The sequence below is a fragment of the Leptosomus discolor genome, chromosome 8 (assembly GCF_034619465.1).
Source record: "Leptosomus discolor isolate bLepDis1 chromosome 8, bLepDis1.hap2, whole genome shotgun sequence".
In the NCBI taxonomy this organism is placed as follows: Eukaryota; Metazoa; Chordata; class Aves; order Leptosomiformes; family Leptosomidae; genus Leptosomus; species Leptosomus discolor.
In genome coordinates, this window is record NC_141398.1 from 44,144,335 (window position 1) to 44,170,514 (window position 26,180).

Consider the following 26,180-nt stretch of genomic DNA (forward strand, 5'->3'; position numbering starts at 1 on the left):
TTGTAAGCTTATAAACTCTTTATTGAAAAATACACTTGCAATATTTTCATACAAAGTAAGGTAAATGGTACAGAGTAACAAGAACTGTCTGACAACTTCATAAATATTTTTACAGAAACATCTACACAATTTCTCAACTTCAGCCTCTTTGTTATGCAGGTAAGAATGAAAAATGCTTTAATTTTACTTCAATTGAATTTACAGTGGAATTAAGTCCTAAATTTTCCCATTATTCAGAGGAACAGGAATGACAGAAAACACTGAGCTTTTACCTGTAGCTTCCTTACAAAAACTTCTAGAATCTGAGCTGCTATGTTTCATGTTAACGCCACCCCTGTCCCCAGTTATGTCACTGAAAAGGAATAACCGGTGTATTGTACCGGTTGTTAGTGTGTCTAGTGCTTTCCTAGTAAGTCTGGTATGTTGGAGCTATTTTAGATGAAAACAACTAGTAAGTCTAATATAGGCACCACTTCCTTAGCCTGTTAGGAGGGGAGAGATTTCTCCCAGGCAGCCTGATTTAGTCCTTTAAAAACACCCCTTCCCTGCCCTTTAGCAACAAACGGAGCAGCCCAGGGTGTGCTTTAGGAGGGACACTACCGTCCTGCTGCCGGTTCCTGGCTCTCATGAAACACGATCCGAAGAGACATCACAAACATCTAGAATTCCTTGGCAAAAGCAAACATCCCCAGCTTCCTGCATCCGCTGCTGCATCTACATCAGGTTAAGATGAATTCTTAATGCCGTTTGCTGAAGACGGGGTCTACGGGATGTCAATTTGAAAATAAATACAGAAGTCAAATTGCTTCACTACCGCCAGACAGCTGAAGTCAGCCTTTGACAAAAATATTCACATTTAGAAAGTGCCATTGCAAATATACAGCAAAACTAATTGCCTTAAAAATGACGCTTCACAGCCCTATCGAAAGTGCCACCTGTTGAACGTGAGTTCGCCTTTACAACATTGCACAGCTAAAACCAATGCATCAACACAATCCTCTACCTCTATACAACAAGGTGCCCAAACATTAAAGCAAAATGATGTGATGGTTTTCAAGGGCACACGGAACATCCTGAATATGGAAAGAATCCGTTCAGACAGCTTCCTTCAGGGCTTAAACAGATTGTTCCCCTCTTCCCTTTCCAAGCAGAACTGGACTTTACTACAATACTACTCGTAAGTCAGCCATTATTTTTGTGGGGGTTGTTACTGCAGAGACCAACACCCCCTTGAGTAGGGTTGCTGTGGTGTGGTGCTCCCCGGCTGATGCGTGCATGACCTTCTCGGCCAAATGCAAAACCGGCAAAGCGGTGACAGACCCCCAGGGGAGGGGACTGGTTAGAGCGAAGGGATCCAAACACCTCTTGCAAGGGATGTGCTCTCCAAGGACCACAGAGCTCCTCGGCCGCTCGCCAAAGCCTGGAGATGGGTCACGGGCCTTGTGATTAGCTCTGCCAGGGGGCGAGGGGGCCGCAGGGTCTGAAGGGTGTCCTCGCTGTCCTGGGCGCTGTGGCAGACGCTCCTCCTGTCCCTTCCTGACAAGCACAAAGGCTCGGCATAGTCTGGCAGGAGACGGGTCGTGACCAGGGCAGCGAGGGGGAAGGGGACAGCCTGGCCAAAGCCGCTTGCAGAGGTTTGGTGACTCCATGTGACGGGCCAAGCAGCCTGGCCCGGCCTGGCGGAGGGAACGCCTGTGCTGGCACACGGGGCTCAGTGAGACCCTCTGTCATTTGCTACATCCTGTAGTCGTCTTAACAGCGCCGTGTGATTCTCCTGGCAGATGCGCTTAGCTGGTGCTTCAGTACCATCTTCTAGGAGAATGCCTCTCTTCTTTGTTGGAGTTTCTCCAGTTCTAACCATGCTGTTAATCTCCTTTAGCCTCTGGAGAGAGGATGGGGGGAACAGAATTATCTCTCATTATGACTACCCAAATATGAGGTGAACTTTTGTTAACTGCATTACGATGGGATCACACACGCTTCACTGCTGGAGAGCTGTACTGTACCAAGTGCTGCCTGCAACAGACCAACCTTTTTCATCACTGTGCTGGCCTTCCCATTACTAGAGCGTGCCAGAGCCCTACTCAAGCATGCCCTTTCAGCGTGTGTAGAGCTGGAAGGCCTTCCAGCCCTAGTCACGACTGTTCTCTTACAGCACAGATGCAACGCTTCCCATCTAGAATGAAGATGCTTCTCAGGGAAGATTTCTACTTCGCTCTTGGTGACCGAAGACAGCAGGACTCAGCCTATTCCATAAGCACCCGGTACATCCTTTCACGTTAAGAGCCCTTTGAACAGTTTTTTCCCACTAAGCAGATAAAAGTGTGTGCTTGTACTTCATGTTCTCTTTGGCCCCTCTCCACACCCAGTGACTCACCCACTACCTGAAAGCCCAGGGTACCCACCGCGGCACCTCCTGAGTCATTCAGGTGATCAGTACAAAGAGTGACTTGCACAAGCACCTTGGACACCCAGTTGCTTTACAGCTCCCTGGATACCTGACCTGACCGTTTGAAGAGCGTTAGGTGAGAAAGAATGTGCGAGATAATGAGAACAGAAAAGTGTGTTGCACAATCTTCTCCAATTTCCCTACCAAAAAGAAAGGGTAGAATTAAGGATTTATAAAAGCAAACGAAAACTTCAGTCTCACCTTAGATGGGCTGCTGCTGAAATAATAGAATATTTTTTCTCGTGGAGAGAGTGTAGACTCGCTTTTGTGTGGTGAGATGTACACGGGATGGTTCTGGGACAGCTGTATTCTGCGAGGGGAGCCCATCCTCACAAACGGGTAGGGCGAGAGCGGAGGAGAGTCGGCCTGCTCAAGAGAAAATGAAAGTCACCCAGCAGTTGGTGCCTGATCTCGGGTGTTACTACAGTAAGGCTTTTATGAGTTGGTTACCTTAAACACAGTTTAGTTTTTTTCCGCTGATGTCATACTGTACATACTTAGCATACTTGTCATGGTGTTAGGCCAAATTAGCAAATTTTTTTTTAATTTACTCCTCTAACTCTGTCTGAGGCTGGCGGATGATATTGCTCAGTGCTCTGTATTTCACATGGGAGGAAACAGCAAATTGACATCGAAAGTACTTAGTATTTTAGCAGCAGAGTATGTTCTTGAGGTGAAATTATTGTCATAAAAATACAATCCCTTGAATTTGCTTACAGCGAGGTTAGCTAGGGGTACTTCACTGCCTGCACAGCAAAACCGGATCTGTTTACGACGGAAAGCACAGGCTGTAACTCACCGCATTTGAAGTATACTTCAGGGCAAATTCTTTAATCTGCTCGATATAGATGTTGTTGTAGAACTGTATAAGGTCCCCTCGCTCTTCCTCCTCGGTGTCGCTGTTGGCCCCCATCAGCCGGGTTGGGGTGGGGGGCGCGCTGTTGGGGTGCGGCACAGGCAGGGTGCTGCTGGATCGCATCACGGGGCTGGAGTCCCGGCTGGCTGCAGAGGCGAGAGCAACCGCTCCTGTGCTCACCCGCAACGGCCCAAGGCACTTCAGGCGCAGCGACCGTCAGCCCGCTGTCAGCGTCAGCGACGCCGATTTTGTTCCCTTAGCACCTGCCCTCACACACCAGCAGCTGGTAAAGACTACAAACACACGGGATTTCTAACCTCCCCCTGGATAAACTGCAAGTGGCTTTTCTCGATAAGCTGCGTTTCACCGCAATATCAGCAGAGCTAAAACTCCATTTTTCAGGCGTTTGCGCTACACTTTTAACAGTGCACCAGCTGGCACCACCAGCAAGCTAATTTCAAACAAGGCACGGCAGCCTTTTTCAGCTAGTAGCAGAAATACTTGCCTTGGTAATACTTCCTGCTGGTCTAATGTGGGAAGTGGCAATATATAATTTTCCTCCGCTCCCCTGCCACCTCTCTGTGACAGAAATCCTGAATACCAACACTGTATACCGCCATCTATTGAATGTCTTGCAAACTAATGGTAGGAACATACAGCATCACTTATTTGCTTTCCTTTATAAAAGTGAATTCGAAGAAAATATGTCAGTTCAAATATCAAGGGAAGAATCTTCAGAGGCATCAGATCTGCTAAAATAGGTGCTGTGGGTGGCTGGTTTGTTCTGGCTCTGAAGACGGCAGCTACTGCAAAAGAAATGCTGCAGCTCCATGACTGCAATAAGTAAGAGAGTAACAGGGAGCACGGGCCAGCACTGACTTCCTTTCATTCCACAATGACCTGGTCTTTGGTGCACAAACGGAACTCAAAGGTTCAGGCCCACCCTCACAGTAAACTCTTCAGGTAAGTGCATGTGGTGACAGATTCAAAACTGTCCAAGTGGGTGTAAGATTAACCTTGAGTTATAGCAACTCTTAAATGTTATCAACATACTCTTAATTGTGTCCAAGTTTACCAAAGAAGAAACTGTTTGGGGTGAGGCGACACAAAATCCAACCCTTACTTTGGAAATGGCATTAAAAGCAAACATGTGGAAAGCGGAATCACTCACTTTTTTCTTTGTTTCTCTCTTTACTTCTGTCGGTAGGCGAGCTCTGCTGGCTGCTGCTGTCGCTGCTGCCAGAGCGGCGTCGGCGTCTCCTGCCTTTTATCAGGACACTCCGATACACCTGCAGGGAAAGAGGAGCAGGATGAAGGAAGGGTGACGAGATGTGCAGTTCCACAGTCAGGAACAACAGTCTGTGGGACAGATCTGCTTTTTAGAAACTTCACTGAGGTATCAGATTGCTTCTTACAGGGGAAAATGCAGCCTCCTGAGAGGAGTATTACCCAACAGGCATTGCCTCCTCAGGTTTTAAGTAAAGGTATTTTCTATTTTAGGTCTAGTTTAGCATAAAAAGCTTTCGGTAGTGGAGGACTGTGGATATGAATGCTGTCTTTTGACAGGAACGTCTCACAGACTGCATTCATGTGACACTAAATGTTACTTTAAGAAGCAATCCCATCCTAAAACAGAACTAAGGCATTCAGTGAACCAGGCGCCATGTTGGTTGACGCTGGCTGTACTTACGTGACTTTTGGCTTGTGGTTGCGTCCGATAGCAGCGCATAATGTTCTGAAATGATCTGTCTTCCTTAGTAACCTAAGAGGAGATGCACAGGAAGGTTAACAGCTTCTCTGAGGGGTTTCCTGTTTGTTTAGGGGTGGTTGTGTGTGGTGTTCGGCTGGAGTTTTATTTTTTTTGAGGAACCACAACCTTTGGAATATTACAGCTTAAAGAAGGCTTTTCTTTGGGTGGTTTTTCTTTATTCACACCTTACCTTAGCCATTACATAGATGGCGCACATCAGCAGCTGATCCAAATGTCTGTCCATCATGATTTCAGGGCAGTGCACCAAGGAATACTCAAAACATGTCCAGATCTTTTTCCGCAGCTCATCCGCGATGTCAAGTTTGACACAGAGGTCTCTGAGACGAACGCTAGCTAAATGATACACCTGTTGAAAAGGAGACTGTGCTCAGGGCCACAGCAACGCTGCCTTTCTTACCCAGCTAAAGAGTAGTTCGGACCTGCACACCCTGTAGAACTTGGGCAAACGATGAGCTGAAAGAATAACTAAATTTAACTGTTGCTTACAAGACACAGACGATGTTCTCAGTACTGCTCTGGCTGCTATGAAAACATTTGTTTGAAGCTTAAATTCTGAATTGCCCTGAGCACAGGGGGGCACTGCCTAGCCTACAGAAACCATGGTCTTGAATAAACCAGAATGCCTCAAAGGTGAATTTCTTTCCTTTAAAGAGCCTTTAAGAAAATGGACCCCTTTAAGTACCAGCCGGCTGAGTACATAATCTGCCTCACAACTTGTGATGTGAGAGCTGTTGTGACTGTCTACTCCTTTGCCAGTGAGAAGGGGCCTGCATAAGAAAACTGCTCTTCAGGTACGTGTATGAGCACACAAAGGGTATAGATTAACTTTGAAACAGAATCGTCTCTTATTATTACCAACAATGTAAGTACATATTTTAGAAATCACTGAAGACTTACCAAAATACAAACTAAACAAAGCACAAATGACACTGAAAAGTACCTTTCTAAAGAAAAGTGCAAGTGAGCCCATCTTCCGAGGCCTGACGGACGTGGCAGTGGTGAACTGCTGGGTTGGTCTTTGCTCTCCAGGGGAGATCTGCTGAACAGTTAACTGGCCTGGTAACTGCAGTGTTGCCCCAGTCATCTGAGGGTTCAGGGTACCGGCAAGAGTCTGGGCACTGAGAGGTTGAATGGGAGCAGAGACAGTTTGAGGCTGGGTACCTACATTCACTTGGACTGGGAAGAAAGTTATTCCTCCATTTTCATTGGCAATACCTGTAAGTCAAGAAAGAGAGTCTGAGATAAGCGCAAGTTGTGGGGCAAAGGGTGTGTATGTTTGTGGTTTGGTTTTGTTTTTTAAAGAATTCAGTAGCTCTCTTATGAGTTGCTTGTAACTATATTTAGTATATTATCTATGAAATTTTCATCAAAATACTTTGGACTTTTCCTCATAAGGAGACAAGAAGATAATGAAATTGAATGAAGTTTTTCATACTAATGCAACTTTCATCCTGTGCCAGTTCAGGAAGGAAGGCTTCCTGAAATAACTAAGTTTTATAAAATAGATGTTGGCAGTCAGGACATCCTTGTGCTGTTTATGTTCTGTCTCCAAATTCTGCTCATCTATTCAAACAATTTTTCCCAATTATGAATCCTTAAACACGCTTTTTTCTCCACAGCCGTGCTGCTCCCCCCTCTCCCCCTTACTGTATACTACTACTCTGATGGGAACAAGCTTGAATAATTCTACAGTAGCTTTTCCTCTCACCTTGTACTGGTATTGTCACAGTTTGCCCGTTATTGGCTGTGACGGTGGCAGTTGCCACTGTAACCAGCGTCTGGCCGGGCACTGGAGTTACTGACATTGCTTCAGGATTCATGTTCTGCACAGGCACCGTATTTACCACAGGCTGCTGGGAAACTCTTACTGGAGTCCCACTGTCAGAGGTATTATCATTATCAACAAACAGTCTTCTCCGTGTAGGATTGGCTGTAGGAGAACTGTATCTGTCATACAGGGTAGTTGGAGAGGATGAAAGGCCTGGGGATTAAAAAACACACACATTTTAACTCTTGTTGTAAAATCCCCAATTATACAAATGTGTGACAGAAATCCAAGAAAAAACAAAATATGTCTTGCAAAGCTCTTTGGGAAACATCCATGTCTATATTTGCAGCTCAAAGAGTGCTTTTAGAGATGAATTCATCTTAAAAAAATGCTGTGTTCAATATTTTTCTAAGCTAATGGAGTTGTTTTATTTTTCCAGAGAAAAAGTTTGAGACTTCACATAACTAAATACATAGTGGAGCTTCCATTCTGGTATAACAATAAAGCAAACTCTCCAAGTGCTACCGATAAGAACATAAGTACAGCGTGTGTATAAATACTATTTAACACACACACGTGTATACACACCCACTGTTCATACACGTAACCGCCTGAAAACATCCTGTCACACCAGTGCGTCGTTCAGGCAGAACTACTGACTGCGTTGGTCTTAGGCAGCGTCTGACTTAGCCGGGTGAGGGGCACTGGAGATACCATTTACGAATGTGGTTGCAGTGAACTGAACATTAAAGTGGCGTCCTTGCTGTACCCCCTCAGACCAGGGCTTTACCTCTCAGAGTGTGTAAGCCTGTTACACTTAAAGAAGTCTCACCTTTTCCTAGTCCTCCAGTTTCAGCGCGAACCTCGGTTATTCGCCTTGGTGTCAATGGAGAACCTATGACACTGTTCCCAGCACATCTCTCAAAATACTGAGGTGGCATTACCTACAATATTGAGACTTTCATTAGAGTTTCTGTATCACAGATTGACTATGTAACAAACTTGTAAAAGCTTCTGCACTACAGATTTTGAACAGCAAAAATGTATGCAAAAAAATGAAGACAAGAACACTGAAAAACTTCCCTACGTGTAACTAGAAGTCTGCAGTGACTGTACTACTCTAGAAGATACAATACTGTAATCATCTTTCTATGGCTACAGTTAAACCTCTGTGCTTTTTACCATGTTTCTTCTTGCCTAGTAATCTTTTCAAGTGTAAGTGACTGGTCTAAATCTTCGCTGCTCATCCATTTTTGTTCATTGTTCTGCTACGCTGTGCAAATACTGGGTGATAACAGTCTCTGCTGCGAGTCTCCATTTTGGATGCCTCCATGGAGGTGTCGAGGAAGAGGTCCGAGCACACCACATTTACTGTTTTCTCTGTGCTGATTAGCGTGCAGGGTGAAGCTGGAATCTGGACGTGTAAAGCCTCTCCCTCAGGGTATAACATCGACTCTCTACCCTCCTGGCTGATCAGGAAAAGTGTATAAAACATATAAAGTGCTCACCTCTTCACAACTAGGAACTTTGTTTTCATTATCTCTGATTCTGTCCCACAATATGGATTCCTGTTTCCATGCCATACTTTCCAAGATCTGTTCTTCGATATGATTAAGGTGTTTTACTACTTCCCGACAAAGGCCATCCTCTGCTCTAATTAAAACCTCAATTACCTGGAAGGCAGATAATTACGATCAACACAATGTACGCGTTTCATGTATTTCTTCTTACAGAAAGATCTAATTCTAATTCCTGATTTTCAAGGAAGAAGAAACTATTAAAAATACAAAGGCTGCATTACTGTGACTCAGTCATACGTTGTCTTGCAGTTTGTTGAGTAAGATACAAATATCTGTCTTCTGCTAAACCAAGCATGCCAAGCACTGCTGCACAACAGCTGCAGCGATGGCTCATGATAAAACGGCAATGCGTTAGTTATTGCACAGATACAGGGATACTGCTCGGATGGTACTAGAGCAGTCATGACTTGGTAAGCATTTCTAGCTCTCCAACGCTTTACCTTATAAAAATGATAAACTGGAATGTCAAATATTTCGGTGATGAATGGGAAGTTTCCAGGTGGCTTATATGTGAAGGTAATTATCTCAAGGCAACATGCCAGCAGCGATCTATGAAACACATCTTGCTCCAGTATTGCCTGCAAAAGAGTTGCAAATTGTAACAATTTACAGCAATGCTTAGTAGAACAATAAAATGCTTTCTGTGCTGCCTCAACAGTAAGAGTAGCAAGCTTATAAAGAGATGTTATTTTGTAAGAGACAGAACAGAATCCAAAATGAGTCATCTTTTTGCTCATTAAAACTTCCACATATCTTTCTTTGCAAGCACAAATGATTTCTTGTACGTCTTTTCTTCCATTCAGGGGTACTTACAGGCTACTGTTCAGAGATTTACCCTCATTTTAAATAGCTGTCTGTTCTGCTTTACAACTGGTTTCCTTTTTTGTAGGTCCAGCTTTAAAAATGAGGTACAATTGGATTAGTTTTACTTACAGATAAGTCAGCGTCTCCCAGTCTCCTCCTCTCTTGCTCAATGACTGACTCCAAGACCTTGTAATACAGCACCTCAGCACGACGAAAATGCTTACTAGCAACATCTGCAGGAATTTTAGATAGAAATTATATTGTGAAAAGCGATAAAAGAATTATATTCTGTATCTTAAGCTGCAGAGATATAACAATGCAGTAGCTTGTGTGGATTTCTGTGTTGCTGCAGTTACAACGCTTTCAGGACTAAACCAGTTAACTTTAACTTAGGCATCCCTCTCCTGTGCTGCACTGAGTTGTGGATGCAAAGCAGAGTGACTTATTCCTGAACCCAGATTTTGATGAAAACACCACATATCATATATAAGAACAATCCTTAACTTTGCTATAATATACATATGTCAAGTTCAGAAAATACTTTGAAAAGTCAACCTATATGGATCCAACTTGCAGGTGCACCAGAAAACACTGAAGCAGCTATGCTGTCAAGAAGGTCAACAGCATCTGCCTTATTTTCAATCCATCTTCACACACTTCACAAATCATGACAACTTTGCAAAAAATACTTCATGTTTATACTGGGAATATTTTAGTATCTGTACTAATCCATCCTTGTACGTAAGCCAAAATTGCTGTAGGGTTTTTAAAGACTAAAATTAGTCAGATTTTTCATTACTACCACAGAAATCCATGCTGTCACTATTATTCCTATAGCAAGACAAAAAGTGGCACCCTTAACAGTGCTTTCATTTCCCTGCTGTAGAATTGAAGGTAGCATCAAATTCCAGGGATTTAAGCTAAGGCTGATTATAAAATTGTATGCAGGGCTGAAATTTGCCATGTCTTAAGAATACAGGAAAAGACGCTTGTGCTAACACATAACCTATAAGTAAAACTGCAAGTTAATTGCAAGAGATCAATGTGGTTACAGGCATTTTAATCCTTATCTGTATAAGTAAAATGTTTCCCACCTTTAGAAACATTACTGAATTCTCCTTCAGACTGCACGCTCTGACAGTATGCCTCATACATTTCTTTTACTCTGTTTGCGATAGATTGCGAAGGATCTCTGGAACACGCCCTGAAAATAAAAAATGAACATTTTCAACACACTATTCCTACTAAGACAAAAAAAATTATTAAAAAATCTACAACTATTTTATAACATGATGAAAGCATGAAACTTCAAAGATATTGCATAGCAACACAAACACACCCATCTGTGCCTAACTGTATATATACTGCAAAACGTCCACAGCATATCATTATTAGTATATACATTGTAGTAAACATTTTCACAACCAAGAATAAATATTTAAACAGCATTTTCCACGTGATATATAAATTGTTTTAAAATATATTGTACCTGAAGCAGCAGTTTATCTACAGAGAGAACAAATTTTATTTTGCACCGCCTACTGTATGGAGTGATTTGCCAGTAGTGAGATTTGCTAAGTAGGAAGAGGGAAAGTCTTGAAAATTTTGTATTAGCAGTTTGCTGTTAGTGAGGCTTGAAACTGTTGGGTTTAAAATGTTGCATGTTCTTACAGCCATCAATCTCCTAAGGACAAATGTGTCTAAATAAAGAGAACAAAGTCTTTTGAAATTTAAATGTCTCTCTGGGTCCTGTTTTACTCCAGAACCTTTCACGGCTGACTCATATTTTAAATTACACAGTTTAATATTAATGTTTGTTAGTAAAGCTCTTTAAAAAAAACAGAATTATTTGGTTAGCTCAAGATCAAACTTACCTGAGTATTTGCTCCAGATTGTCACTGGGGGCATTTTTTAGTCCTGTCAGCATCGTATGAAGGCGGCTCAAACTGTATGTTGCTATGGAAACAGGTGTCACGTATGGGTTGCTCTCTTTAATGTACTTGCGGCCAGTAAGCGGGGTTGTAATCCGAAGTGACTTGGACTAAAAAGACAAAGAATAAGCACGTAACCGTACACTATTATTATAAAACTTAGATACAGGTCATAACCTGGACGTGCCTACCTGTAGCATTCTTACCCTGCGTTATGGTACACGCCTGGAAAAAAAGGGCTAGGAGTCAAACAGCCTGAACCAGTTTATGTCTCAGCTAAGAGCCAGCAATGGAAGATTTATCTGTGTCACCTGGATGTTTGTTATCAAGCAGTACTGTATAGATGCATAAACAGAGAGGATGTGACCTCACACTGCAATGCAGACACTGGGAGCGAAGTGTGAAACAACTAGGCCAGTCTAAGAAACCCCCAAAACCCCAGCAGTGCCCTCCTAGCCCTTGAGGACCAAAGGCAGCTGCAGCTCACAGGAAAAGTGGACTGAGCCAGGGTTTCCTTTCAGCAGGTTTAACTCAGCACAAAAAGTCCTCCTGAATCTAACGATTAGCATTTTAATTCATTTGCATCAGATCAAGCCATCACATCAAAATAATTTAACGTCAAGGATGTTCCTTCAATTAGTGTACAGCAAAACCAATGCATCTTCTAATTATCCAACTACACAATTACTTGACCAAGAAACTTTTTCCTTATTTTAATAAACACCTCACATTTTGCAGTCTTTTCACCCTGAACTCTAGCTCCCAATACCCCTCCTATTTTCCCCACACTCCTCAGTGTGTGCTATATCTGTCTCCACGTCCTACCAGGAGAGATAATTGCCTCAGCCCTGCCCTGGACTCCCCGGAGGATGCAACAGTTGCACAAGCCTTGCAGCTGCAAGCTGCTGTCTTGCAGGCCACGCTGTTTCATCACTAGAGAAATCTACAAGAGTTACACACCCAGAACTAGCCAGCAAAACTTAGTAGTTACTTCTTTAAATAGATCAGAAGCGAAGAAGTAACTATTTGCACAGATTTTGCAGATAAGGTTATTTCGATCTTTTCTCTCCAGGATGCTGAAAGCCATTAACTAACTCTCTGTTCTGGAAAAAGACCACCTAACTACTTCAGCGATCTAGACTGTTTTACCCTTTTGCTCTCTGTAATCTAACTGTGCTAATATGGCTTATATCCTGTCTCGTATCCTTCCTCCTTTGAGATATCTTTTCCACCTTCAGGAACATTTTGATATTCTGTAACCACAGGTATACATTCAAAGCCAGTGCCTGTTTTTCAAAAGCTACTCTGGTCACATGAAGGCCCTGATAACTTTATAGGTCTTCACTTTATTGTTCTGAAACTTGTCATGTTCTTTATCCTCTCAAAGGCCATATTCTATGCTATCTTACTAGTCACATATACAGATATATCTATGTACCATGCTTTTAGACAAGCAAGGTGAAAACCATTCCCTAGTGGTTTAACCAAAACTGTAAACATGCAATATTAACACCTGAAGCACATCTGTTAAAAGGAAATGAAAAGAACGCACAGAGCAAAGTGCTGAGCAGCTTTGTGTACGTTAAATAAAAAACTCTGCATGTGGGACAGAGACATGGCGGGAGGGGAAGTTGGACAGACAGGTCCAGAGAGCCCCAACAGTTGCAGGACAATTCAGCACCTGTCAAACAACCACGCAGAATCGCCCTGTTGGGCTTTAAAATCTTCACCTAAAGATACCTCTTTAGGCAATTATCTAAGTATTCTCTGTACTGGATTTAATCAAAGAAAACCCAAATGCATGCAGAAATTCTGTCCAAAACACCCCACAGTACACTATACCAAATCAGTTACAAAATCTAACTCGGTTATGCTGCGTACACTCCCACACCACCTTGAACAATAAAGACGGTAATTTTTAGTAGCTGCTTCTCTTCAGACACAGACTAACTCAACTTACTCTCCCTATAAAAACAGCAACGTAGACCATGTCATACTCACCCTGTCAAAGTGCTGCTGCAGATTATGCTTCACTTGTACTCTTTCAGCTGTTTCCATTCCTGAAGTTGTATTTAAGCACCTTGTGAGAGTTCCAATTTCTTCATCTGCATCCTCCCCAAGAAATATTCGCTCATCGAGATTTCCCACTGACAAAACATACTCCTCGTAGGCCTTGTTGATGGCTTTGCTACACCGGAACGGAAAAGACAGACACAAAACCTCCTTTATTTAGGCAGGGCTTTGTTCACTTGCTTACCGAATGAACAGTTTTGGCCTGTTGGAAGTCTACTTCCTAACTTCTTTAACCCTGACTTAAGCATTGGAGCTCCTTTAAAACCTACAATATCTTAAACATGACAGTGGCAAGGACGTTATTTTCCCACTGCGTCTGATGGCTTGCCATTTAGTATAGCTGCAGGAGGAACACAATAAAATACTGAGAACTTGTATTTGGCTGGAAACTCCTCAGAACTCACGTAGTATCAGATTATCATAAGCTATGCTTACCATTTTCATACTATTTAAAAGAAAGTAAGTCCTACTGATAAGCATCTCTAGGTTTATAAAGAAAAAAATACCACCAAACCCAATCTTTACTTCCCACTTCCCACTCATTCAATGTGCTCCCACATCTTTCACGTACTAACACTTTTGAGTTATATACACACACACACACAAAAATAATCGAGGAAACACAGAAACATAAGAACAAAAGCGGATACGAAGTAACACCATCCTGAAGAGTCATTCCTCTTTCAAATATGCCTCAGACCATACCACCTCAAAGAAAAGGAACGGAAACAACGTAATGTGTAACCATCAATTAAGTCAGCTAGCTAGTGGTACTGTTAAGCTACAGATAAGCATGCAAGTGCAGTTGTCTGACAGAGAGATAGTACTGAAACCAAACCATGAACACAGAGACTCACAAGCTGTCTCCAAAGTTCCCAGGATCTAGAAATCCAGTCAGATTTTCATCTTTTCCTTTTAAAAGCTGTAAGACAGTCAAGAATAAGGGATGGACATTTTAGTTCTTAAAAATGTTTTAAAGATAATGATTAAGGAGAAATTTTTCTAATTACATATTAACCAACCTTTTTGTCAAAAAGTTTCCGAATATATGGCTTCCAAAAATGTTCCTTTATGCCTTTTGCTTCTAAAACTAATCCGTAATGTAACGAACACAACTTTTCAATGATGCAGGGAGGATCAGATGATACTTTATAATCCTTACTATTAAAGTCTTCAGGTAGACCTACAATTAAGAATAATATATTATTTAATTTTGCAAATACATATCCTATTTCTTACTAAACTTAAATTCTATGCTGTGTAGTCTAGGTAGTATGAAATTAAAATGGTAAACTAATTGGTTCCCTTGAAAGAATTATTAATTATATAATGCCCACTAATTTGATAACGTTAGCAAAACTCAATTTTGAGTCAGAGTTTTAAAAAAATTACATAGAGTGATAAAAACTAAAAATAACAGTTCTAACAGAAAATCAGTCAAACACTTGTGAACTATAATATTTATTCACATAAATTTGAGATAATGGTCCCAGTTCACATCCAAACCACCACAAAGTAAATGTGAATACTGTACAGCACTGAAAACAAAGTGTAAGTCTGGAAAGAATTACATCAGAAATTCAGTGGAACCTTCTCACCATTCATTTGCATTTGTGGTTATCGAGTCACCTACATTTCCATTCTCCTCAGAAAAAGAACAGCAGCAGTCCAGAAATGAGAGAGAAACAATCAAGTCGCCTCTCTCACATCTGAGCACTGGATCTTTCCAAACCGTTGCCTCATGGGAACTCTCCAGTCTGACTGTGTCCAGTAATGACTGTGTCATTATGCATTCTTCACTGACGTTAAAATGTCATTACCTGAAATTTTTACTTTGGAACGTGCTCCAATGGTATTTCCATAGTAAATTAAATACTTGACTTACTATATTATTGACAAAATTCAGTAGTCTGTTATTACATACTACATTAACAGAAGTCTAACTGTGTAGCCAGATATAGAAAGCATTAATTCCCATGTTTTTCAAATCAGTATTATTCAACTTACTTCCTGCCACATAGAGCCATGCTAATTTCAGTAGTCTTTGAAGTTCTTGCAGACTTTGGATAAAGATAGATCGCTTGTTTCAACATACCTTTAAAATTAGGATTCAAAAGTTCTTTACGGTTAGGACACTGGAGAGCATTTCCATACACTAGATCCAAAGCACATAACAAGAGATGGTAGGAATTGACCAAGTCATCACTGATCATAGGAAAATTACCTTCAAAATTAGGAAGACATAAGACACTAATTAAAATGATCATAGATTTAAAAATCTTTTAACAAAGAAACTGTTGACATTTGTATTACAATCAGTAACGGAGTCTTGGAAATGCAGATGTTGGTGACTACAAATACACTGTGCTGTTCTGGAAATAAACCTTACCAAAATGCTGGTAAGCATGATATTACAGATTCCCTCAGTCACAGTCTTCTGATTAATTAGTGCATAGATAACTTGAAGCAGCATGAACTGTATCATGCAAACTGCCTCAAGGAAGGAAAATGTGTTACCATAACTCTGGCAACACAAGCCCCACTGTCTGGCAGTGTTACGTCCTTCAACAGATTCCTACTCCATCTGCCTGAAGCAGAATCTTGCTCTAAAGGCGTCTAAGGGGGAAGAATGGGTTCCGACTGAGACCTCCCTTTTCCCCGAGTTGGTGTTGCTGTGAAGTGTTACAAAGAACTTTAACTTTTGCTAGGCTGGAGCCAAGTGTCCAGATGTCCTTGAAAAAGCAAGCACCGCCCCCTCCTTCAATTCCCCCCCCCTTCTCCAGAATAAATCTATACTCAGCTCAAAGTCAGGAGATAATTTTTCTTTACTGATCTGTTTTCTTTACAAAAATTTTGCTGGGGCCATGCTCATTATAAATAGTAATAAATTTAACTTTCTTTTTCTTGTGCTTTACAAAAGAGTTAAAATGGGTATCTCTCAACTTGTTTACACATTAGCTTTATTTTGTATACCTCTAAAGTATTTTTTATTTCTCATCTTCCTGTAGAAAAGAATCCTTGTAAACACACTCTTATCACCTTTCATAAAGATTATATTTAGATTCATTACTCTTTACTGAACTCACTTAAGTTTACGATATTCCTTTAAAGGAATGTCCATAGATAAAAACATTCTTGTAAAATAAACTATACCATTAATTAATTAAGTCACAATTCCATGAATTTAGATGGATTTCTATCACTCTTTCAATACTAGTAACTCTTCTACTCTTGGGTGTTTTTAGGTAAGCTCTAAACCACTTAGCTGAGCCCACTATGAAGAACAGGTTCAAATCCTTGAAGAAATCTATCATATAGTAAACAACTCCCTTAGAACACATCAAAATACATGATAGAAGTGTTGTTCTAAACTAGGCTGTTACTTTTCTACCAATAATGTACCAGTTGGTTCAAATGTCTTCAATTTTGTGATTGCATGTTTGTTAAAAGAAAAATACTTTCAATGCAGACAATTGGAACAATTTAAAATACTGAAACCTACATTAAATTTGAATTAACCATACACATTTATCAGTTATTTCCAAACCATTCAAGGTTCAGAGTAAAGCAATGAAAGTGCTGAACACAACAGCAAAACGTTAAGCGATAACAATCTTAAAGTAACTCTCCTAACATAGGTTCACTTTCAGAACGATGAAACCCAGCGTGCCAATCGTTACTGTCAGCACAGTCAAAAATAAATCTAATGTTACAGTACCAGTACCTTCATACAAATGACATGTCAATGGCATTTCAAATAGCTTACTACTCCCTTTCACAACCTAATACCAACTAAAAGATAGTTATCACAGTGCAGCAGAGAGCGCTTTTTTTAATTTCCATTTTAAAGAAAGAAAAAAAAGTCAAGATAGAGAGTTTGAAGATAAACTCTTACAAATAGCATGCAAGAATTGCAGTATCGCTAAACAAAGTTGCTGTCTTACTTTGCAGCCCACACCAAGGTACGAACAGGACTTGTACCTTCTGCATTTGTGAAACTGAACACCACAATCTGCAGGCTTGCAGAAATATCACAGAGACAAGCCTCAACTTGCCACTGATGTGCGGTTGCCATCATAAGGATTACTGCCAACCCTCAAAACACAGTGAACAAAACTTAACAGCAATACTTAATGCCTTAAATGGTCAATATTTAGTTTCCATTTTTGTGCTGCCGCACTTCAATAAACTTACCCCTACTCACCTACTAATTTTAGTTTATAATTACTGCAAATGTTCCTTTTTCTTGTAAAATTTAATTGTCTATGGTATCAACATGGTATCCTCTACAAAGTTAATTTGTATGTCTGAAACTGCTCACTAACAGGTAGTTAATTGATTATACAGTTACTCAAACACATTAACCAATAATTCAGCAACAGGAAGACTCAAAGTCCCTTTGCACCTCATCAACTGTCCAATCTACCCACAGAAATGGTGATTTTATAGAAGGGATTTTTGAGACTGACCTACTTACTTTCTCAGCTGCCTAACTGTGCTGAAGAAATAAAGTCCTGACTGACTGGAAATAAAGCACAGTATTAACTCTCCTCTGGACTCAGTGGAATATGACTAGGTATTTCTAGTACTCAAGAGAGCTATTCTGGACTGACAAAAAAAAATAATCATACCATGTTTCAGGGTTGTAAGTAACATACTTGTTTAGGAAAGACTTATCTTTTCCAATACAGTGGAATTTGCAGCCTACTGGAAAAAGGCATCTCTACATAAGACAAAGTGTTCAGTACCGCACTCGTGCAATACCACATGCACAATACCTTCTCGATCTTTGTACAAAGATGTGATGGTGAGGGTCCAGTAATATGGCCAGGAACTTTTCCAAAAGGGAGCTGCTGGCAACCCTCTGCAATGTGGTACAGTGTAGAAAGAAAGGCTAATCTGTATTGAGCAAAATTGTGCCAGGTAATTCGATATTGTGACAGCCTACTCTGTCCTATCCTCAAGAAGAGACAACGAAGGAAATCAGAGCACACTGCAGGCATCTTAACACTGATTCACTTTTAAATTTGAAAAAAACCACCCCACCACACACTCCAAAACCAAAACAAAATTCCTTTCCTTATAGAAATTAAACTATGTGTTTTCTTCTACTAGAAGTTGTCTTGTGAAAAAATACAGTCTCCAGAAAAAGGATCTGAATCTACAAAGACCTTCTTTCAGTGAGGAACATAAATCTTGTCTTTATTTTCCTCAAAACACTATCTTACTTATACAGAATTCCCAGCAAACACTCATCTAAGTAGTACCTGAACAAAGCACAAGGAATGCAAGTTTGATGAGGAAAGACTGTAGACTGCATGTGATATGACTGAACAATTTAAGCCTAAAATAAGGACTTAACCCTGTTCCCTCTTGTGGCTTTTTCTTCTATCACCCATTATCAAGAAAAACTGCTGAAATTCTCCACTATTTTTATGAGTTTTAAGGCTGCTCTTACGATAAAGGTTATATGTACATTGCAATATATTGTCTGTTTCTTGCACTATTTCCACAGAAGCATATCAACAGAGAAGGTCCTTACGTGTTCCAAAGGAATCTGAGTCTTCAAGACAGTCAGCCATTTATACACCCATTGCTATGTCCAAAAAGCAAGAAAAAAATCCCCCTTGCAAGATGGGCAGATGCAGAACTGGTCGTTTGATACAGTTGCTGTGTGCTCATTATTTAAAAAGGTAGGGGGGCGGAAAGGCTATAAAAAGAATTAGAATGCCATCTGTGGTACTAGTGTGAAAGTATTCGGACCTAGAATTTTATGATAAATTTTTACTAGGTTGCAGAAAAAAAAATCACTAAATATTTTCAGCGTTGCAGGAAACTTATGAGGAATTTACATATTCCTTGTTCCCAGTAAACGTACATATACATCTTATGTTAATTACAACATAATCTAAATATGAATTCCCTAAAATTCTAAGCTACCTTTTCCCCTTGGAATTACAGCATAAATGTCCACAATACTGGAAACTTTGTAAAAATATTCCACATGAAAGCTACCACACTATTCGGACATACAGCTCACCTCAGACGTGTGGTAAAACATACAGCTGGGGAAATTAAGACAGAATACATTCGTTCAGGCTGTTCTGAGAAGGCCCTTCCTCCAAAGGCATTTCTGAATTCACAAGTACCTGCACCCATTCAGTGTTTAAGGATTGATAACGACTAACAAAAATCCCTTTCAAATCTCTTACCTTTTGCATGAACAAACAGCACCCAACAAAACTGGAAAACTTCAGTCACGGTACACGGCTGTCGTCTTTTGGGGAAAAATGGGAAAAATACAGTAAGAGACCAAATAAGCTCAATGAATTAAGACTGACAGAACATCATACAACATTCAATCATTCTAAAAGTAAATTAATCTTTACTATAGTGTGGCCAAAACCATAAACCCTTACCACAAACACCCGACTAAAAGTAATAAACACTGGTTTAGTGCGGGCTCTAGTGGAACCCCAGTATCAGTTGGCAGGTAATGATTCAAACGTCACTACAGCAGACTAACACAGCAGATTCCATTATAAATAGGACCAGACTTGAGCAGAAAATCACTGTAAATTTAATGTTAAACATGGCTGGCCTAAATGTTTTATTTTAAGGCAAAATTGTGATTGTAGTTCCAAAGAACAAGTAAATATCTGAATCTAAAATCTACAGAAAATGTTATTCTTGGTTTTTCATACCACACATGGTACATATAGTCAATTGAAATACTTTGAGAGCCAGAGCTGAAATTCCTTCATAAGCATTCTGAGCAATATAAGCACATACACATGGTCTTGGAGGAACATATTACGCAGTGTGATGATATTAATATACTCAGCGACAGGTAAGACTTTCAGAACTGTGTGTTCTGAAAGACTGTCAGCTATGTACTAATGTAAAACATTTTGTATAAGATTTTATATAGTACAGAGAATTTTGAAATATATTAAATTCTTATCAGAACAAGTTTTTCTGCTGGTCTTTGTTTAAAATGCTTTAAAATAAAATATAACTCCTTTCAGAGGCCCCTTCTTAAATCAAAAGTTTTGCAGCTATTGAGGATTTGTTATTTCTTAATACTGCCACATATACCATACTGGACACTGTTCCTAAGTCTCCTTCCTACTTTCACATTTCTGGATAGTAAGTTTGGTTTGTGTTCTTGATAACATAAAAATCTTGACAAAGTAATCAACTCATCTTAATTTTTTTATTTCCTCAATGCCCCCCGCCAAAAAATCAGAAATTATGCTCTAGTAGTTACTGTCCAGATTTAAAATAAACAAACAAAGAAAAAAACCTGCCCTAGCACCAATTTTTATAACTCCACAGCATCATTCCTTGTTTCCATATAATATATCACTGGAAGTGTTATTTAACATTGCAGCTCATCCCCAGGATACAATAACATTAGAGAATAAAGCAGGTGGCGTAGAAATGCGTTTTGTCCAATATTACTGCATTCCTTCTAGGTTTTTTTTTTTTAAGTCATAGTTGTCTAATTTAGATTGTGAAATAGGCACGTGAGCCTCAAAGCAAAGTGGCATTCACACAGTGTCATAGTCTTTATCACGTTTCCTCTGTTTCTAGAACCACTGCTTGCTTTGTAAGACTGTATTTAGTATTATTTATTTCATTTTGTATTATATATTTAAGCTGAAAATTCATTCAGGCCAAATTAATTCATGGTGAGGCCACATTCTTTTCCATTTCTCCAGTGGTTTGTTCAGCCTTATTCTTGTCTTACTTAGTTACTCCACCAGGTTATGTAAAGAACAGGTTTATATGTCAAAATTAACACACATTTCACACTAAAATTAGTAAGTACTATCTTCCAACTTAATCTTTAAAGTTACTTCACACCTTACCATCAAAGCTAACCAACTAGCAGGGTTTGCTCCTCTAATCACAGAATTATATATGCAGTATACTTCAATTTCAACATTATATGCAAATATTCATCTCAATACATAACTCTATTCCATCTATAGTCCAATTCCAGTTTACTCACCTTTTGCATTCTCCAGCAAAATCATTTAGGCACAATCCTGTCTTTTATTACAGATTCAAATAAATTTGGTTACATATGCCACTAAGTGATGCTCACAAGAACATCAAGGGGAAAAAAAAAAGTCAAAAAACCCAACTAAGAAATAGCCTGTAAATATTAGAAAAAGTAAAAAATAATAATTAAAAAAGCAAACAAATAAAACCCCATAAAAGCAACCAAACAACGGCACTTCACAGAATGAAAGTGAAAGAAATTATGAACCAGAATAAATCAATCTCTACTAACTACCACCAGAAACCACAAGCCGTGCTAAGGGCTGGCACAAACAGACAAAATCTTGTTAAGATCAGAGTAACTACAAAACGCAGCTAGCACTTGCTTTTCGCTCCTAATACAAACAGTAACAAAAAAACCCAAAAGCTTCTGCTATAAAGTAAAAGATCTGGAAGATCTGCATCTATGAAGAAAACTATGGACAGTGAAGAAACAGGCTGGGCTGTTGTATGAGCTATCGCAGCTATACAGATCATACAATGATCAAATTCTTCCAGCCTTTCCCATCTTAGAAATACTAATGTTTCCCTTGTCTACAGGCTGATTTTAATCTCTTCCCTTTCCCCTGCCCCCCAAATCATAGAACCTTAGCAGCTTTAGGAATTCCTGCACCTGTCAGATCTGACAAACTGAAAAGAAAGATTCCAAAAAAGAGATTCCAAAAAAGAGATTCCAAAAAAGAGATTCCAAAAAAGAGATTCCAAAAAAGAGATTCCAAAAAAGAGATTCCAAAAAAGAGATTCCAAAAAAGAGATTCCAAAAAAGAGATTCCAAAAAAGAGATTCCAAAATTACTGCAAGCAAGGACAGACAGACCAAGTCTACTGTGAAAATACAGTCAACAGTACAACTAAAACAACAAAGAAACTTCATTATATTTTTGTAATGCTCTAAAATCAGTCTGGAAATAACAGAAACGTACCTCTGTTTTCTTCCTCTTTGTTGACGAGGTTGATCTTCCTGAGGATATCTGAAAATGTCCTGAAAAATCGGCTCATACTTCTTAAAAATTACTGCAGAAACTGTAAAGTTTCTCTCTAATCTCTCAGTTCGTTCTCTGAATTGGGAAGGTAGATTTGCCATGTCTTCCCACTTTTTCATCTTGTTAAAAAACTCGATCAAACTGAAAATACCAAACAGGTTAGACCTCGAAGATTTTTGTTGTTGTTTCTTAGAAATGTACTATACATTTTCAACAAAAGTGCAACTTCTACTTCAGAAACTACTGCTAAAATGGCAGCATTGCAAACACGACAGCACACTCAGAGCCAATCCTTCATCCATAAAGAAGGATGAGCTCAGAGAGCTTGCAAAATATTTTTATAACCTCAGCCGATATATGTTAACTATATATTCACAGTCCTGGCTTTTCCTCACAAAGACACCATCAGCTCCAACAGCCAGATTTTGCTCATTTTTCTGAATAATTTATTAACTTAAATAAAACAAACTCTGAGTTCTACAAAGCTGAAAAGATTCTACAAAGTATGAAAAAACCCTAAGTTTCAGTAAATTTCACTTCACAAATTTAGCTTTTATTTATTTTGCACTCCTTTACCTGCACCTACTTTTTCAGCATTATTAGTCTTTGATAGCCCAGATCACAGAAACAATTTAACCACATTCAATTCCCCAAATTTCTGATTTTGAAAAAATAAGTCTTTAAAGGAACAGTTTTGTATTGGTTAAACGAACAGCAATGCTCCAACAGGGAAGGAGACGGGGAGAAAAAGTGAACAAGAACATTCCTTTTTGGGTTTTTTGCCAATCTTGTGTTACAAAACATTCAGATTGCTAACAAATAAAGTTTCAGGAAGTTTTTCTTCACTGCTTCATGGACATAAACATACAAATAAGTTTATCAGATTCTGACATCACTTTAGTTTCATAAAGCAAGAACATGTGAAAAGTGAAGTCTTACAAAAAAAGATAAATTGTGTGAATATTTTCACAGCCAATTAAAAATGGTTTCTCATGTGAGAAGGTCATGCTTTGCACACTCTTCAAAAATAGATTATTCTTCAGGGACTGGTTTCTTTCTCCTTTGAAAGACAGAAGTCTCTGACGTTGAAAACCAGTGTTTTTACAACATAGTAATGACCAAATGCAACTGCCCTACTTCTGTGGCAATAAATTATAATGCAAAGATCCTGGCAATATAAATTCTATCTTTAAAAGCAGAAAACAAGGAAGACGTTTAGCCTTTGTACTCAATTTCTAAATTTCACAAGCTGATAAGCAGTGAGAGATTTTGCAAGTGTTTGAAAATTAGCAAAAATAAGTTACCTTTGTTCTGAACAGCGCAAAATTCTGGTTAAAGATACATAATTTCCCTCAGCTGTCCCTCTGCTCACAGTTGGTATTGCTTTTCTGCAAGCCACATACAAGGCACACGCTAGCCAATGCAGATCATTTCCCTGTGAATTAAAACATCAGGCATCTAAAAGACTTCACTGGAAAAACATACTTTTCAGCTATGCACCCAGCAGCAGGAAAAAGGACAGAACTGTGTCCTATACACATGAAGTTCAACCAGTGACAAAGCTGATTTCTCATTTCTTAGTTCTGTTGAGCTCCTTTGTGTATTTAACCACAAGAAAAACAGGTGAGAAGCAGATACCTAACACTGAACTGTGTCAGAACTAAAATTGCATAGTTACTAGTTACCTTTATAAACTTCATACTTGACCCAAAGTTTAACAATGTACTTTTAGCGTTGCTCTTCTCCTATAATAACATTTTGTACTGCCTTGTTGTTAAAAAGGAATACAAAAGCTACAGTTCCTTGCTATCAGAACATTCTTCTGCCCTGAACAGACAGTGTGAACAGAGAAACATCATTTCCATTTCCATTTGCCACAACAGAATAATTCCTCAATTTGGTACCTAAAGAGAGAAATTAAATCCAACGAAAGTCTTTCTAATCTTATTCTCCCTCTTCGATTAAAAAAGGGGAGTAAAAAAAGGGGTACAGAGCACCGAGTTCGATGCTGCGAGTTTCTTGGGCTGTGTGGTACCACGGGGCCAGATGAGCACACACATTCGGAGAAAGCACAAGTTTCTTTCTGAGCTTCCCAGCCCGTTTCTGATGGTTACAAGCAGCGTGTGACAGAAGTGCTTTCAGACCAGAACACTTCCTTCCTCCGGCAGACGCACACAGCTCCGGCTACCGCAGGACTAACCACCTTCCACGTGTGCGAAGCCGCCCTTAGCCCTGCACTGAGAGCTGTCCGGTTATGGAAAGGGAAGTCCTAAACAATTCCGAGTAACTCCAGGCAGACATGCTTTTATCAGAAGCGCCCCCTTTATTTTTAAAAAGCCACCCGGTAAAGGGCATCACCCAAACAAAGTGGGTGCGTCACTTTGTCACCGTTTTAAGGAATGATGTTACCAAACCCCCACACCTTTAACCATCCACGAACCTTTGTGCCACGTTCACGCAAAACTCCATTTATTATAATCGCGCTGAAAGCACCTACATGGGCAACTGAACAGCTACTGATAAACGTTCACCGAGATAACTACATTGCATCTGTCGGCTAAACAGCTGAAAGCACAAAGACTACAGCGATACGACCGCTTTTATTTTTAACGCCTTTTCGCCGCTATGACTCGGGACTATGACTTTTTTCCCGTTTCAGAGCCGGAGAGCAACCGCTGTCCGCCCGCCGGCCTGCCCGGCCCCGGCAGCGGGGCCCTGAGTGCGCCACGGCGGGCCGGGCCCGCGGCAGCCCCGCTCCCCGGCGGCCGTCGAGGGCCGAGGCCGCGATCACGGCGCTGGGGCGGGAGTGGGAATGTCTCTTAACGGCGCTTCCTACGGCTGAGGCGCGACCCCCCGCGCGGGCCGGGGGCTGACGGGGCGGGCTGAGGCCTCGCTGGCGCCCGGGCGGTGCCTGAGCGCCGGGCGGTGTGAGGGAGAGGCCGTCGCGCCTCAAGGGCCGTCCCCTTCCCTCCCCCCGCTTAACCCTCTCCTTCCCGCCGGGCCGCCCGCCCAAGGCCGGTCGTCTCAGCGCGGCCGCCAGCCCCGCCGCCCCCTCACCTCCAGGGTGTAGTTGCGCTTCATGCTCTGGTAGCTGAGCCAGGCCTCAGAGCGGGCGCGCTCGTCCATGTTGAGGCTGCTGCAAAGCTCCTCGTAGCGCTGCCGTGTGTCCCCCTCCTCGGCCGGCGGGGAGTGGGCGGCGGCGCTGCCCCCCCCGGGCCCCGGCTCGGCCTCGTCCTCCTCCTCGCCCGGCATCCCGCACCCCGGCGCTAGGGGGCAGCGCCGCCCTGCCGCACACTGCGCTTGCGCCGCCGCCCCTCAGGGTCGCGACGCGCATTCGAATCCAAACACCCCGGCGCCGGGCCCCGCCCCCGCCCTCCGCCGCGGGCTCTCATTGGGCGGCGCATCCTCGCTATGCGCAGGCGCACCGCCACCTCGGCGACGCCACGACTTCCCCTCCCGCCGTGCACTGCGACAGCGCTCCCTGCGCTTGCTCCCAGAGCGTAGCGGGAGGGCACACCGCGCGCTCGCTGTCGTCACCGCGTCGCGTCACGAGCAGCAGCGCCCCGGCGTGGCGGGCCGTGGTCCTGGCCCCCTGCGGGTCACCAGCGGGAGCTGCGGAATGGCGGGGAGAGGAGAGCTGGCCCAGGGGACACGGGGCCGCACGCCCACGGGCGAGTGCTGACGTTACTGCAGGACTGCTAGACAAAGTGGTCACTGACACCGTGTAAGGCCTCGAGATCTTCAAGAGCAAAACAAAACCCTGACAGGTAAAGGGCCAGACCAATCAGGGAAGCCCAAGGACAACGAATGCCAGTTCTGCTGAAGGCCGCGGTGCAGAGCGCTCACACAACCACCCAGGAACAACGCCATTCCCTTCTTCAAGTCCACGGGAAGAG

The 26,180-nt window shown here is 41.4% G+C and overlaps 1 protein-coding gene across 5 annotated transcripts; it reads right to left on the bottom strand.

Moving 5' to 3' along the window:
• Nucleotides 1-25,536, bottom strand: RBL2 (RB transcriptional corepressor like 2). Of its 5 annotated transcripts, XM_086469565.1 has the most exons (23): nucleotides 25,342-25,536; nucleotides 23,589-23,719; nucleotides 22,225-22,425; nucleotides 19,445-19,509; nucleotides 15,328-15,456; nucleotides 14,255-14,415; nucleotides 14,090-14,154; nucleotides 13,161-13,347; nucleotides 11,103-11,269; nucleotides 10,323-10,432; nucleotides 9,358-9,461; nucleotides 8,865-9,002; nucleotides 8,353-8,517; nucleotides 7,677-7,788; nucleotides 6,785-7,057; nucleotides 6,017-6,291; nucleotides 5,246-5,422; nucleotides 4,996-5,067; nucleotides 4,477-4,594; nucleotides 3,822-3,827; nucleotides 3,249-3,451; nucleotides 2,651-2,815; nucleotides 1-1,882 (listed from the first exon to the last, which is right to left on the bottom strand). In XM_086469565.1, exons 1-23 carry the CDS (start codon nucleotides 25,534-25,536, stop codon nucleotides 1,712-1,714), a joined length of 3,390 nt encoding a protein of 1,129 aa, XP_086325691.1. In that variant the 3' UTR covers nucleotides 1-1,711. The 5 variants fall into 5 exon arrangements, with proteins under 5 accessions (XP_086325691.1, XP_086325688.1, XP_086325689.1 ...); XM_086469562.1 differs by lacking the exon at nucleotides 3,822-3,827; XM_086469563.1 differs by lacking the exon at nucleotides 3,822-3,827 and having other exon boundaries at nucleotides 2,651-2,818.
• Nucleotides 25,537-26,180: the final 644 nt, after the last annotated feature.